Raw genomic sequence first — 14,697 nt, forward strand, 5'->3', positions numbered from 1 at the left:
GGAAGAGAGATATAAGCATTTTGAGTTACCTTCAATAGTAACAGAGGTATGTACAATCGGCCACACCGATCTAAGTTATGCTCTATGAGAGCTAACAAATATGATTTAAGAGAAGGACATAATATCACAATCCGGCTTGTGTTAGAGTGACCCAAAATGGTGAATGAATTATTTGCGTTAGTTGATATTACCGAAAGATATTGCAAATGTGCTAATAGATCTCCCTGTGAGACACCCAGATGGTGTACTCTAAAATAGTACATATAGATATGAGTACTACAAAGATAGGCGCTAAAAGCCTGGAAGAGATAAATATTACCTTAGTGTGACTCTCATCCCTAGTAGAGCGAGGACGTTGAGAAACCCAAAGAGCCAATAAATGAAGCAAGGGGAGCTAAAAGCAAAAGAATATCTTGTTGAAGTTTTCACAAGAAAGGGATAGGCAGAAATATTAGCAGAGCAATGAGAAGAGGGATAAGGAAGAATTATGAGTAAGATGTGATACATGGATGACAACGATGGAAAAATAAAATGAAATGACAGTATTACATAGTCGATAATAGAGAGAAGGAAAAAATGAGAGGTGTCAGGCCTGGAGACAACAAAAGAGTATAGGCCATACAGTCACATCCTTATTTCGAGAAATAAGATCCTTATTTCGAGAAATAAGTTCACGACTCTAACGGGATTAACAGAAGTAAAATTTAGACCCCAGAGTAACAGAAATCATAGAACTGATGATGTGAAAGAACGCCAAAGATGAAGAGGAAAAACATCTATAGGTAGGCCATCATAGCTCCAAGTCTTAGTACTCCCCTAAAAGGGGAATATGAAATAATAAAGAAAGATGCGATAAAAATAAGAAAAGGAGACGATTGTACTTATCCAAATTTTACAGATATGCCATGATTCCAGAACGTTATGTAAGCACAACGTCAAAAAAAGGGGAAGTAAGGGTTCCTGTCCGAGATGTTATTGATAGATAAGGAGTCAGTACGTGAGGCAAGTTAAGACAAGGAAATAACCCAAGAAAGATTAAATGGAATATGGATATGAGAATGGGCAGACGAGTAGTTAGTAGTTGATTCAGGAAGAAACTAGTCATGACTAGACAAGAAGTTACGAACAAATCAGCAAATCATGCAAGACAAATGTAGTAAACCCCAACATAGAGAATTCAGTCTCGCAGTAATGTCATTATAATACTTGAGATATATTCAAATAGGAGTTGGGGTAGTTAAAGATACCATATGAGTGTTGCGGAAAAAAAAAGTGCTACTGGGAAGGCAGTCAAAATATCAGTTCAGAAGCAACCCTACAAGCGCAAGGGCGCGGAGGTAAGCAACTACGGATAATTATAGGCAAGGAAGGACATCAAAAGGTCCGTAATAAGCTCACAACTTTACGAGAGTTAAGTGTTCTTCCTAAGTACTACAACGAAAGACTTGCTGAGGAAACAAGGAAGAAGGCGTCAACCTAAGCACAACGACCTAAAGAGGAAATGGTCGTGTAACAACAGTCTCACAACAACATTGTAAGCACTCCAAAGGAAAGTGGCGCCCACCGTGGCTAATAAACGGGAAGCAAAATTAAAAGTAATATTCGAGATCATATGAGTTGCACAAAAACTCTGGCATGCGTGGGCACTAAGATAAGCTAAGTATGGACGCAACAAGGGGCAGAAAGACTAGGAAAAGTAATAGCTTATGTTTAAAAAAAAAGCTAAGGTGTAACGAAAGAAATTATTCGATCAATGATCCAAAGTGGATTACGTTATGAACACACTTAAGGGTTCGGAGTTTTATACACGCAACATATACATCCGTAGAAGATTCTGGTATACGTTAAAAGAAGGAATTGAGCCCAGGTCATAGATGAAGGATTAAATTATTAAAGGATTGTATCATGCATATTCCTCAGCGCCCATGAAAGGCTAAACAGAATAACTAATACCATGAATCACAGATCGGGAGATAACTTAAGCCGATATGAAGGCCGATCAGAAGAAGGATATTAGTTTGTATGAGTCCACCAAACTATAGAGTACCTGGTCCTATATAAGATGATGCTATAGAAAGTGAAAGTAAAGAAGACAAGGGATTTTTACATGGAAAAATCTCACACAAGGGATCAAAAAACCACGACCTACTCTTTTAGACTTTTAACTTTACTAACTTGTAATCTCTCTATTACAAGCCACTTTGCAATAACCCTATTACAAATACTTCAACTAACTTGTGATGCTCTCACCACAAGCCACTTTATAACTATCCTAGTTACAAAGGTTTTAAACTTATGACTATTCCTAGTCACAACATAAATTCAGAAGTTTACGGATTTTTGGTTTTTTCCTAAGACAAAGCTTTTAATAAAGCAAACTATGAAATACAATGAAGAGCAAATAACAAGATTACAACTCAACTACGGATGTACATAAACTCGTTAAGAAACTGATCCTTAGTGGAATTGTCTTCTTGTTCTTGACACACCAGTGACTTCAATGCCGGATGAACATTGTTATGCTTGAGAGAATATCACTGAATGCACAAAAATATTGTGCCTTGCACCAGGTTGTTATATCACAAAAGACATCACAATAAATAGTGATGTCAATTCTTGGTACACGCTTCTTCCCAATGAGAAGTGATTGATGTACTGTCTGCAGAGCCACTTCTGTGCAGTTGCGTTCCAGCTGGATGGTCGACTTGTACTTCTGTCAGAGAACATTATCGGACCAGGTCCTAGTTGTGTTCCTCTTCTGTAACAGTTGTGAGATGGTCACTTTCTGCTACTACATTCCAGCTATACAATTGACTTGTACTTCTGTTAGAGAATCCTTAGGGACCAGGTCCCTGTTGTGTTCCTCTTTATAATGATTGCGGACAGTCACTGACTTGTACTTGTGTCGGAGAACCCTAAGGGACCAGGTCACCAGGTCCCTGTTATGTTCCTCACTGTGGTCGTTCATTCATTTGCTGATTTTCAGACTTGGACCAGGTCAATTGAAATGTATAACATGTGGGCGAGGTTCTGTATCTGGTTCTTCACAACAAGTTTGTTAGATCATCAAAACATAAGAAGCATAAGGCAAAAACATTGAAAACTCATCAAAGGAGGAAACTAAAGAATTATATCAACGAAGTAAATCAGGAATCCGATTATTGGACCCAGAAGTTATAGGAATCATGATTAAGAACATAGCAGCATCACTCTTAATATTAGAGGTGCAAGAGAGATAGCACAACAACCATATTATATATGGATTGGTTTTGAGGGTATTTTTGTAAACAAGTAATTCTTTTAGAAATTGTGAAGTGCTTTAATATATCAAACCAAACAATGAATAAAAAATATGTAAGCATAACTAATACTCCCTCCGTTCCAGTTTATGTGAACCTATTTACTTTTTGGTACGTTCCAAAAAGAATAACCCCTTTCTAAACTTGAAAACAATTTAGCTTAAACTTTCAATTCTACCATTAATGAGAAACTTTTATAACCATACAAATACTCTGGATCTCTTTTTGACTTGTTTAGAACCACAAATTCCAAAGTCTTCATTTTTTCTTAAACTTCGTGTTCAATCAAACAGGTTCACATAAATTAAAACGGAGGGAATACCAACATTACTAATACACTCTACTTAGTATTATTCCTATGCACTATGCACCCTGCCAAACACCCCTTAAAGTCTTGAATTAGACATCCATAAGGTGGATTGGTTGGAGTAGGGTGCTTAGGTGGAAGGGCATAGGTTTGGACGGTCAGGTGAAAGACAGAGAAGTTGAACGGATGGATAAATGTCCTTAGCCACCTAGCTACGAAGCTAGTCTGAAGTCTCTCTTTGAAATTTCTCCCTTGGCTCAGATGGAGCTTTTTCATAGAGTAGATCGCCAGATTTAACATGACACGCATTGTTACTCACGCGACGTGTCAGCCTTCTCCGCCCAAAATTAACCTCCTCCTTCCCCTTTTTTATTCCCCCTTCTCCCTTCTTCCTCATATTCCTCCCTTTCATTAATTCATCTCTCTCTCTGGAATACATTCCCATTTCATTCTTGAATCTTTTTTCATGGCTCCTTCCATGGAATCTCAGCAACAGGACCAGCAAATTCCACTTGAGGGTACAATTAATGGAAATGCATCTGTCAATAATATTATTCCTGTTGCACTTTCAGATGATGAGGTTCCTCAAAAATCAAGAGTCACCGTGGTTGGCAGTGGAAACTGGGGTAGTGTTGCAGCCAAGCTCATTGCTTCTAACACCCTCAATTTCAATTCTTTTCACGGTCTGTTTATTATACCCTTTTTCCGACGTCTAAAAATATCCCACATTTTACCATTTCGTAATGCAAACTTTTTGTTATTTCTTTGTTTTATGTAACTCCTGAATTTATGACATAATTTAGATGAGGTAAGGATGTGGGTGTTTGAGGAAACACTGCCATCTGGTGAAAAACTCTCCGAGGTCATCAACCGAACCAATGTAATTCCCCTGTTTTAATCACGAATTTTATGTTTTCTAATGTTTGTATTCTAGAGATCAATATTTTAACCGTTTTTTTTTGTTTCACAGGAGAATGTTAAATATCTTCCTGGTATAAAACTAGGTAAAAATGTTGTTGCAGACCCTGACCTCGAACATGCAGGTATTTATTACACATTCTCACTTATTGTTGTTGTAGTAGTTGTTGCAGGTGTTTTTATTTTTATTTAATTTTTCTTGCTAATTATAACTCCATTTGTTTCATTTTATATGGAAATGTTTTCTTTTGTTGTGAGTTCCAAAAAGTACAACACCTTTTTATATATGTTAATTTTTTTTAATGGTGCCATTTTATACAGCACTCTTATAGCCACAAAATGCCATGCCATCTTTAAGATAACAAGTTCTAAAGATACCTTTGTTATGTAGCAAAAGTCTAGTTCTTTTCCTTTGTTTAAACTCCATGTCCAATCAAATACTGTCAAGCACTGCCATATAAAAGAAGCAGGGAGTATTATGATTATGGTCATTAATGCTTTTGGAATGGTTGCTGCTTTGAAAGTAATAGATGAGCTTAGAATATCATGAAAGGTAGTGTGTGGAGTTTTAGTTCTTTTTTAACAGTTTACAGTGGGGGAAATTTTGCAGTGAGGGATGCTAACATGTTAGTGTTTGTCACCCCTCATCAATTCATGGAGGGCATATGCAAGAGACTAGTTGGAAAAATTAGGAAAGATGCTCAAGCAATTTCCCTAATTAAAGGAATGGAGGTCAAGAGGGAAGGGCCATGCATGATCTCTACTCTCATCTCTGAAATTCTTGGGATCAATTGTTGTGTTCTATGTGGAGCAAACATTGCTAACGAGGTTAATATTGTTGGAAATTATTGTACATGTTAGTATTTTGTCAACTTAGCATGAATATAGCTAAGATTTTCACCTACAGATTGCAGTTGAGAAGTTCAGTGAAGCAACAGTTGGATATAGGGAGAATAAAGAGATCGCAGAGAAATGGGTTCGCCTATTCAATACACCTTACTTTATGGTGTCATCTGTGAGTACAGATACTGCATTTGAAAATGTTGCTACTTGCTAGTTTTTATTAGCTCTTTTGACATCTAAATTGGTCAACCATTCTCTAATAACTTCCATTTAAACTAATGGAAATAGGTCCAAGATGTGGAAGGAGTCGAACTTTGTGGAACTCTAAAAAATGTTGTGGCTTTGGCAGCAGGTTTATATACGTGTACTTTTATTGTCATGTATATCATTAGTTGATACCTTTTGGCATGTATCTTGTCATTAGTTGATACCTTTCGACTAATGAAGAATTTAACTTCATGATATGCCAGGCTTTGTAGATGGCCTAGACATGGGAAATAACACTAAGGTAGCCGCTAGAAAGATATTAGATCTCTATATTTAAAGTAAATAGAGTAATTATTCCCCTTATTAACAAGTATTGTTTGTTTATAAACGACATAACAGGCTGCAATAATGAGAATTGGCTTGAGAGAGATGAAGGCTTTCTCCAAGCTATTGTTCCCTTCGGTTAAAGATAATACATTCTTTGAGAGTTGTGGGGTAGCAGATCTAATAACTACTTGTTGTAAGTATCCATGCAGTTTTCGTTCTACTCATGAATATCATTTTCACACGGTATCATTAATAAATAATCGTACATGATTTTATATGCAGTGGGAGGAAGAAACAGGAAATGTGCTGATGCTTTTGCAAGGAATGGAGGAAAAAGGTTTTCGCTCTTGTTAGCTTCCTCCTTAATATAGAAACAAAGGCAATGTACTAATTCTTGTTTCCACTCGACTTTCTAGGTCTTTTGATGAACTTGAAGCGGAGATGCTGCAAGGCCAAAAACTGCAGGTATTTAAGTTTGACATTGATTATCTATCAGTTGCTGAAAATGCATATACATGTTCAAACACAAAAGTAGAAAGCAGGGTATATTGTCTGGGCTAAAGATTCTTCATTCTAGCTACTTAAACAAATTATTGATGTTTATCCACTGCTGCAACATTTTTTACACCTGCAAGTTGATAACTTTGCTATGTTGTTTTTAAAATTTTTTGAAGGGTGTCTCTACAGCGAAGGAGGTTTACGAGGTTCTAAGTCATCGAGGATTGTTACAATTATTCCCCCTTTTCTCTACAGTTCATGAGATCTGCAGTGGTCGTCTTGCTCCCTCCGCCATAGTTGAATATACTGAGCACTCAGCCAGATTACCCTTGCTGGAAGGTTCAGCTCACTTGAACTGATAACATGAAGTCAATATATCTAAGATACTCCAGATTTTGGTTTTATCAGTTCTTGCTTCTTCCTTTGTTTTCCCCCTTTAAAATTAATAGTAGAATTTGAAGGTGGGATTGGTGTCCTCATAAGCCATCAGCAATATGATGCCAAGAAATCATGGGGTTTGAATTGTAATATGTTCTCCAATTGCTTCTTCAAGTTTTCTCTTAGTTATGGTAATTGACTATTGTATGTTGTCTCTTTCCCTCTTCGTGAGCCGAGGGTCTATCGGAAACCCATCAGGTAAGCCGAGGGTCTATCGGAAACCCATCAGGTAGAGGTAAGGTCTGCCTCCACACTACCCTCCCTAGATCCCTTCTTATTATCTAGTATAATAATTCCACACCAATGAAATTATGCAGTAAGAAGAAAAATAGGAAAGAGTAAATCTATAACATCACTCTTTGATTCAAGCACACTATTTATTTTAGAGGATCTTTACAGACCAATGCATATCTTGAAAACCATATAAATAATAACCAACTCATTCCATTCTTTCCCACACCATCAAACTTTAAAGAAATTTTATGATTTGGTTCAAGTATCACCCCGTTCGTATTCTCTCCATTCTATCAACACTCTTCCGAGATCTTTCTAATTGGTGATCAATGCTTTTCCTTGATTTTTCAGTGCAATCCACACTTCTTCGAGATCTCTCCATTTGTGTAACTGAGACCCTTAGCTTCTCTAGTTTGTCTGTAATGACATTACTTGAATGATTCTTTAACTTCTCAGGCCTGTTTGTACTTTGTATTGGTTTTTCTCTACGGTCCGTGCTTTTTCTTGAAGCTTCAAAAACATCTGTACTCTTCCTAGGTGGCTCAAACTGGTCTGTGCTTTTCCTAGAACTGATCCTCTGTGATGGGGACCTTTCAATAGTTGCTACAAACTTCTTTAGGTGTCTGATATACTCAGGATAGAGCTCCAAGTCACAATGGTTCCCTCCTTTGATCCATAAAGGCTCATACTTCTCCTTGCATAGCTCCCAGAGCTGCTTGCCATGTGAAAAATCAACTACTTCATCTGCAGTTCCCTGCATATCAATTTAACACGCAGGCTAAACACGGTAGAATCTTTGCGATGAGTGTCTCCCGAAAGGAAACATAAAATATGCAGTATAAAATTCATCTTCTGTTAGCCTTCCGTCTCTGATTTTTGTCTAGAACCAAACATGCATATCCAAACAACAATCATGCTGAGATTTCAGGAGGAGAAATTTAATCATGAAAATTTTGATGCCTCAAAATCTTTTCTTTCGTTTCAAATTATAAAACACACCCTAAATTAAATCGCAAAACATATCATAATTCATGAACTAGGTGGCTGCAACAACAACATATATAAATTATTCCATGCACCATAATTGACTATCGAATGACAGGTAAATGGACAATTCAACAACTTTTTTGCTTAGTCAAAGGTAAATGCTACACTTACATGAATGATGAGCACTGGACAATTAACCGAAGGGATCTTGTCAATATTCTGCAACACAATCAAGAAAGCACTTCATATTGTAAGGTAGAAAGGCCCCCAACCTTTCACATCCATAAATATAAATATAATCCCATGTTACATTGGTAAATACTAGAAGCGGAAACAACACCATAAAGATGAATGCTACCTTGTAAATATCAAACCAGTATGTGCGCTTGACAGGATACATGACTCGTAAACCTGAAAGAAGGGGACTGTGCAGAATGACAGCCCTTAATCGTGGCAGACGAGCTGCAAGATCCAAAGTGGGCCCACTACCAACTGATTGGCCATAAAGGATAACATCTTCCTGCTTTGTACCATAGTTTTCTTCAAGGCACTTATATGCGGCTTCAATATCTGCATAGGTATTCTGCTCGCTTGGCTGCAAATAGCAAATACAAGACATCATAAAATATCGTCAAATTCTATTATATGCAAAAAAGCAAAGCATATTATACGATTTAAGCGAAGTTATGAAATGATGTTCAAAGCTACATACCTTACCAGTTGACTGGCCATATCCAGAATAGTCATACCTACATAAAATTAAGTGGCTTTAGGAGTATCATCTGCTGCCTTTTTCTTTTTTCTTTAGCTTTTTTGGGTGGGGAGCAGGTAGGGAGTTTTAAATGGCTAATACACTAATTAGCATGTTTGACTTTACGTTAGTTTTAACACAAATTGGGTGATAGAGGAAAATAGGAGCAAATCTTTTCCAGTTTTATAATTGAGACCTTTAAAGTCAGTTGACGGCGTGAATACACTTCCTCATGTCAAATCCCAAAATGAGCGAGAGGTTCCACACTTCTTTGATCCATCTTAGGATAGGCATGAGAACATCTAGACTTTCTGGTATCAAACATGACGCAGTTTTAGGTCAATCCAATAATACCTTTATTGGGAGTTGAAATCAGACTGATTTAAATTACCTTCGATTCCAAGATAAAAGAGTTAAAGACTTCGAGTTAGTAAATGATGTATATCCTTATTTACCGTTGGCCCTAATGGTTTACTAGCAGACTTTTCAAACTAAGACTTGTTCCATCTACGTTAACTTGTGACTTCAGCCAAAAATTAATAGAGAACTACTCGAAGTTAACTACATATTACTTAGATTAAAACAATCTAATCTTGTGTCTGAATTTCTTTAACAGATCCTCAGATTAGGAGGAGGCGTGATTTTAGACCTAGACCAGGACTACTAGCCAAGTAAATGTCATCACAAAGTGGACAGTAATAATTATTGCACATATTTATGCTAATGCATATTAATAAACTCATATATACCTGCAGATTACATCACATAGAGGGTAGACAGGCTGCAGTAACAGAATCATATTTTTTTGCCTAATGCACACATAGTCTGTTTATGCAAGAAAAATGCCTTCATGCACACATTGACCTACTTTGTACCCTATACCGAAACAGTCTTCAAAATATTTGAATCTCTCACAAGCTTGACTTCTGGCGACAACATCATCTCAGGAGCAGCAGATTACCCTCTGCTACTGGACGTCTATATCCAATTGAAATTGGAGTCCGGAACCAAAATGTTGTTTTTTTGGACTCAAACTACACAGATAGATGGTAAAAAAAAATGACCTTTTTATATATAGCGCCATAATACCTGGCGCTATATATTAACAGTAACAGAACTGTTAATGTATAGCGCCAGGTATTATGGCGCTATACTCTAAAAGCTGACATGACCAGGTATAGCGCCACAATACCTGGCGCTATATATACAACATTAATGTATAGCGCCAGGTATAGTGACGCTATACATAGATTTCTTGGCCCCTTCGTCTTCTTCTCCGATTCCATCCACCATTATTTTAAAACCCTTCCCCTCTTCTTGGTCCCCCACTGTTTCTGCCATTTTCTTTAAAAAAAAATAAAAAAGTTTGGGTCCCCCGACACATAAAAGTTGAAGAAAAAGGGTCCCACGTTCGAGTAGAGTTTCGTGCTATTGTTGATTCACAATTCCGGAGTCAAAATTTCAATCTTTTTGCTTTGCCAAAATTCTAAATCGATGTATTTCGATTTATTTTAAGTTGAAACATTTATAATAATGTATATTATTTGATTTGTATGTGTTCTATTTCGGTTTGTGTTTTTTTTTCGAAACTAGCATGTTAAATTTATCCGGATTTAATATTAGTGTTTTCTAAAAAAATATAAATTAGTAAAATAAATTTGTCTGTTAATATCCTGATTTATATATATGTTTTTTCATTCCGTTTTGTATTTTATTTGCAATTAAATTTATTTGTTGTTTATGCTTAGTTTAGATTATTTTTTAGCGTAGTAAAATCCAGACCTTTTTAGCGTAGTAAAACGTAGACCCTTATAGCGTAGTAAAATTTAGAGCCTTGTAGCGTAGTAATGTGTAGTATTTTAGCTTAGAATTCCTTTTGTTTAAGTATCTTATACTGGTAGTTGAAAATGCAAACTTTGTACAATTAAGTTAATAATTGTATCAACACACATAATTAGTAATTTGTACAATTAAGTTATTATAAAATATGAATTTAAATTATAATAAAAACACATTATATATATATATATATAGTACAATTAAGTTATTATAAAATATGAATTTAAATTATAATAAAAACACATTATTATATATATATATAATATATATATGTTGACTCCGGAATTGTGAATCAACAATAGCACGAAACTCTACTCGAATGTGGGACCCTTTTTCTTCGAGTTTTATGTGTCGGGGAGACCCAAAAAATTTTTTTTTTTTGTAAAGAAAATGGCAGAAACGGTGGGGGACCAAGAAGAGGGGAAGAGTTTTAAAATAATGATGGATGGAATCGGAGAAGAAGACGGAGGGGCCAGGAAATCTATGTATAGCACCACTATACCTGGCGCTATACATTAATGTTGTATATATAGCGCCAGGTATTGTGGCGCTATACCTGGCCATGTCAGCTTTTAGAGTATAGCGCCACAATACCTGGCGCTATACATTAACAGTTCCGTTACTGTTAGTATATAGCGCCAGGTATTATGGCGCTATATATAAAAAGGTCATTTTTTTTACCACCTATTTGTGTAGTTTGAGTCCAAAAGAACCACATTTTGGTTCCGGACTCTTGAAATTGGAAGTATGAGAAATAGCAAACTGACAATCTGACATGGCTATCAAATACTTTTATCCTACTCCTAGTCTTGAGATTGGATTTTGTTAGGGCTTCAATATGACAAAGGCACTTGGGAACATTGAAAGAAACAAAAAGATCAGTGACTAACCTACAAAGCACAGCTCTAACCCAAAGTAAAAAATCTATCAAGGTTCAACTAGTAGTCTTTTTCAAGCTTAATATGTCCAGAAAATCAAACAGAAAAATGCTTAGAAGCTCAAATTTACCAGTGATAAACTTGAATTTTCTGGTCACTAGACTCGCAAAAATAAAGTGCCTTTTACCATCAACCACAAGTGTAACAGATAGTACAAGTCGAAAAGCCAAGTGTTAATGAAGATTGAGGATTTGGGATGACACAAACCCAGTAATGTCTAACGTCAGAGCTACTTAAAAGCCAGTGGTACTTCTAGGTAAGGGATGGAAAGAGGTAAACTTAAAATGTGTGTCCCGTGCTCATCATCAGGGTTATATCTCGTATTCTACTTCCAAGTCGAAAGAATTCTCAGGAAACCATAATGAAACTAAGACAGTGGGCTAACAATTTTGACTACTGACTATTATCAGCTAAATCCTGTCGGCACAAGGGATCAAACAGAAACTGGCCACTGACAGATAACAAATCCAGCAATTCTGTATATCCTCTAAACTTGAATATCCTCTCAAAGCAATACCAAGATTGGATAGTTAAGAAATTAAAGCAATCCAGTGTCAGAATCTAAAGTGGTAATTCTTGTTTCCCTCTCCTCAAAGAAAAAAGTATTAGCTGCCAGGATGACCCAAAAGCTGAAATTCCGAAACTACTAGAAACTTCAGTTAGTAGCAAACACGAAAACTAAAAACTATTACTACTACACCTCAATCCTAAACCAGGTAGGATCTGCTATATAAATCTTGTATTCCACTCTGCACAATTTGGCAACTAATATGTATCGCCTATATTTGATCTTTTTCTATCCAATTCGGCAATTCCATTCCAATGTTAAAACAAATGTTTTAAAGCAAATTGAGAATCTAAAACTAGAGGTTTTTAAAATCTCACATTTATCCCTAAACTAACATACAAGTATTTAACTTGCTAAAAAACACACTTGCAATCACGGAACCTAATTTAAATATAACAACAGACAATCCCTAATTGGTATATGCTTTTTGTAAAAAATCAAGACTTTTTCACTCAGGTAAGGAGAACGAGAAAGAGAAAGAGAAAAAGAGAGTAAAGTTTACCCCAAGAGATTGACGCGCAAGTGAATGCTCAATTCAACGAAAAGCTCGTACATCTGACCCAAGTCAGCAGCATTTCCATGGGAATACAGTAGAGTGATGGTAGCCATAGGGTGCCTAACGTAAAGAGCGACAACTTCAGTACCTTTACGAGTGGGCAACTTAAGAACTTCAACATTTTCACGGTGAGGAAAAGGGCTAAGAAGCAAAAGACCCGTGAGATCATCTTTAACAAGCTTGTAAGAAGGTGGGTTTGGAGGGAAAAAAGCGAACTTCGCCGCCATTGATGAGGTTACCCCTCCCATATTCTCTTATTCTTTTTTATGAAACTGTGGTTACTACTGGTTGTTGATTTGGGGGATTTAGCAGAAGAATTGTGATTAAGTGCTGAAATGGAATTATTGTACGTAAGATTTGGTGGTGGGAGCAGAAGGAGAAGTTTAGAACTGGATCGACATTCCTTTCTCTTTATACTTCGTTTTGCTTTTTTGGGGTATTGAGAAATTCTAGAAGAAGGGACTTTACACTCTGGAATGTTTACTCTGGTTGACTACACGATTAAAGCTGACAATAAACGTGGAATATAATGTGGTTATTGGTCGTTCATGGACCCACCTTTCCTCTCTCTCTCTGTATTTTGTGTCTCGTTTCACTTTCATTTTAATTTTAGTTGTGTCAATTTTTTTTAATGAAAGTAAGCATTAACTTAGAATAACGCAAAAGATAGAGGAGAACAAAATTAAGGATGAGATATTGAAATTGCACTCTAGTGATTATAACTTACTATAACCTCATTCTGTATTCAAGTTGCCTCCTACTTCTTTCTTATCCTACTCCTTCCCGGTCCATTTTAAGTGATTTTTTGGCTTTTTTTGTGATTCATAATATTTAATTTTTTCAGATATCAACAAGAAATTAACTTCTTCTTTCAAAGTTGCCTTTGGAGTAAAGAGTTTAGGGATAGTTTGTTATATTTTCAATAAGTAAATTAAGGTTAATATGGTCAATTTTATTATTAATTAATGCTAAAAGGTAAATTCTTTAATATGTGTGAAAGAGCCAAAAAATCACTTAAAGTGGACCGAAGTGAGTATAGATGGACCTTTCCCGTAAAAGAAAACTTAGAAAAGGGCAAAAAAGATCATAGTATTTTTTTGTCCAAGTTGAAGTTTTGCATGAACCAGTCCCCTTGTCATGTTTGGTCATTTGATTCTAAGAATTTGAAGAAAAAAAACAATCTTAAAGAAGAGAATGCAACTTCAAGATCTTTATATGTTTTAACTAATCAGGGAGCTAAGGTTTCCCTTTGCTTTAGCTCCTTCCAAAAAGATTGGGAAAATGACCAAAAAGAATGTTTCGAACTAAACTCATTTTAAAAGTAAAATGCGTATTGTTTATGCAGAATGTCCGGAATTACAGGAGGGGATGGTAAGATGCCACTTCCCTTGCCTAAAAAACTGCTGCTAATCATTGTCATGATTCCTCTACTTAAAAGAGAAGGTTGATTCATCTCTTTTTCTTTTTCTAGTCATCAAAAGAAGAAAGAAAAAAACTCATCCATTGCACCTTTCCACCTGCTTTGTAGTAATCGAGGCGGAAAGATTAAATGTTTCTCACAAATCCAAAGGCTGCTTTCTCTCTTTGTCTTCACGTTTCTTGCCTTTTCTATTTCACTCCTCATCCCTCAATCGGTTAACTTCTTAATAATGCAAGCCTTGATTAATTAACTAGCACATTTCTCACAAACTTGACGAGGATGCTGCACATCATATTGGAACAGGGTTGGGTGAAGTAGAGGCTAGCACTTGGTGTTTTATGTGATAAGAATGTGCCTCCTAAGCTTAAATGTAAATTTTACAGAGGGATGGTTAGATCGACTATGTTGTATGGGATTGAGTGTTAGCCAGTCAAGAACTCGCATGTCTAGAAGATGCGAGTGGCAGAGATAATGATGTTGAGATGGATGTGTGGGCTTTCCAAGATGGATAAGATTAGGAATGAAGGTATTCGGGCCAGACTGGGAGCGTCTCCGATGGAGGACAAC

General features: G+C 36.3%; 2 protein-coding genes across 2 annotated transcripts; one reads left to right on the forward strand and one right to left on the reverse strand.

The window, feature by feature from the left end:
- The first annotated feature begins 3,828 nt into the window (after positions 1–3,828).
- LOC104216812 (glycerol-3-phosphate dehydrogenase [NAD(+)]) lies at positions 3,829–6,993 on the forward strand. Its single transcript, XM_009766944.2, has 11 exons — positions 3,829–4,289; positions 4,410–4,486; positions 4,577–4,649; positions 5,135–5,352; positions 5,432–5,539; positions 5,656–5,719; positions 5,838–5,875; positions 5,974–6,094; positions 6,184–6,238; positions 6,318–6,366; positions 6,576–6,993. Exons 1-11 carry the CDS (start codon positions 4,073–4,075, stop codon positions 6,756–6,758), a joined length of 1,203 nt encoding a protein of 400 aa, XP_009765246.1. The 5' UTR covers positions 3,829–4,072; the 3' UTR covers positions 6,759–6,993.
- A 173-nt stretch (positions 6,994–7,166) lies between these two features.
- On the reverse strand, positions 7,167–13,208 carry LOC104216811 (uncharacterized). The gene is made up of 5 exons (XM_009766943.2): positions 12,657–13,208; positions 8,771–8,807; positions 8,417–8,653; positions 8,230–8,277; positions 7,167–7,825 (listed from the first exon to the last, which is right to left on the reverse strand). The coding sequence occupies exons 1-5, from the start codon at positions 12,956–12,958 to the stop codon at positions 7,337–7,339; spliced, it is 1,113 nt and encodes a 370-aa protein (XP_009765245.1). The 5' UTR covers positions 12,959–13,208; the 3' UTR covers positions 7,167–7,336.
- Between the last annotated feature and the right edge of the window lie 1,489 nt (positions 13,209–14,697).

This window comes from Nicotiana sylvestris, chromosome 2, assembly GCF_000393655.2.
Source record: "Nicotiana sylvestris chromosome 2, ASM39365v2, whole genome shotgun sequence".
In the NCBI taxonomy this organism is placed as follows: domain Eukaryota; kingdom Viridiplantae; phylum Streptophyta; class Magnoliopsida; order Solanales; family Solanaceae; genus Nicotiana; species Nicotiana sylvestris.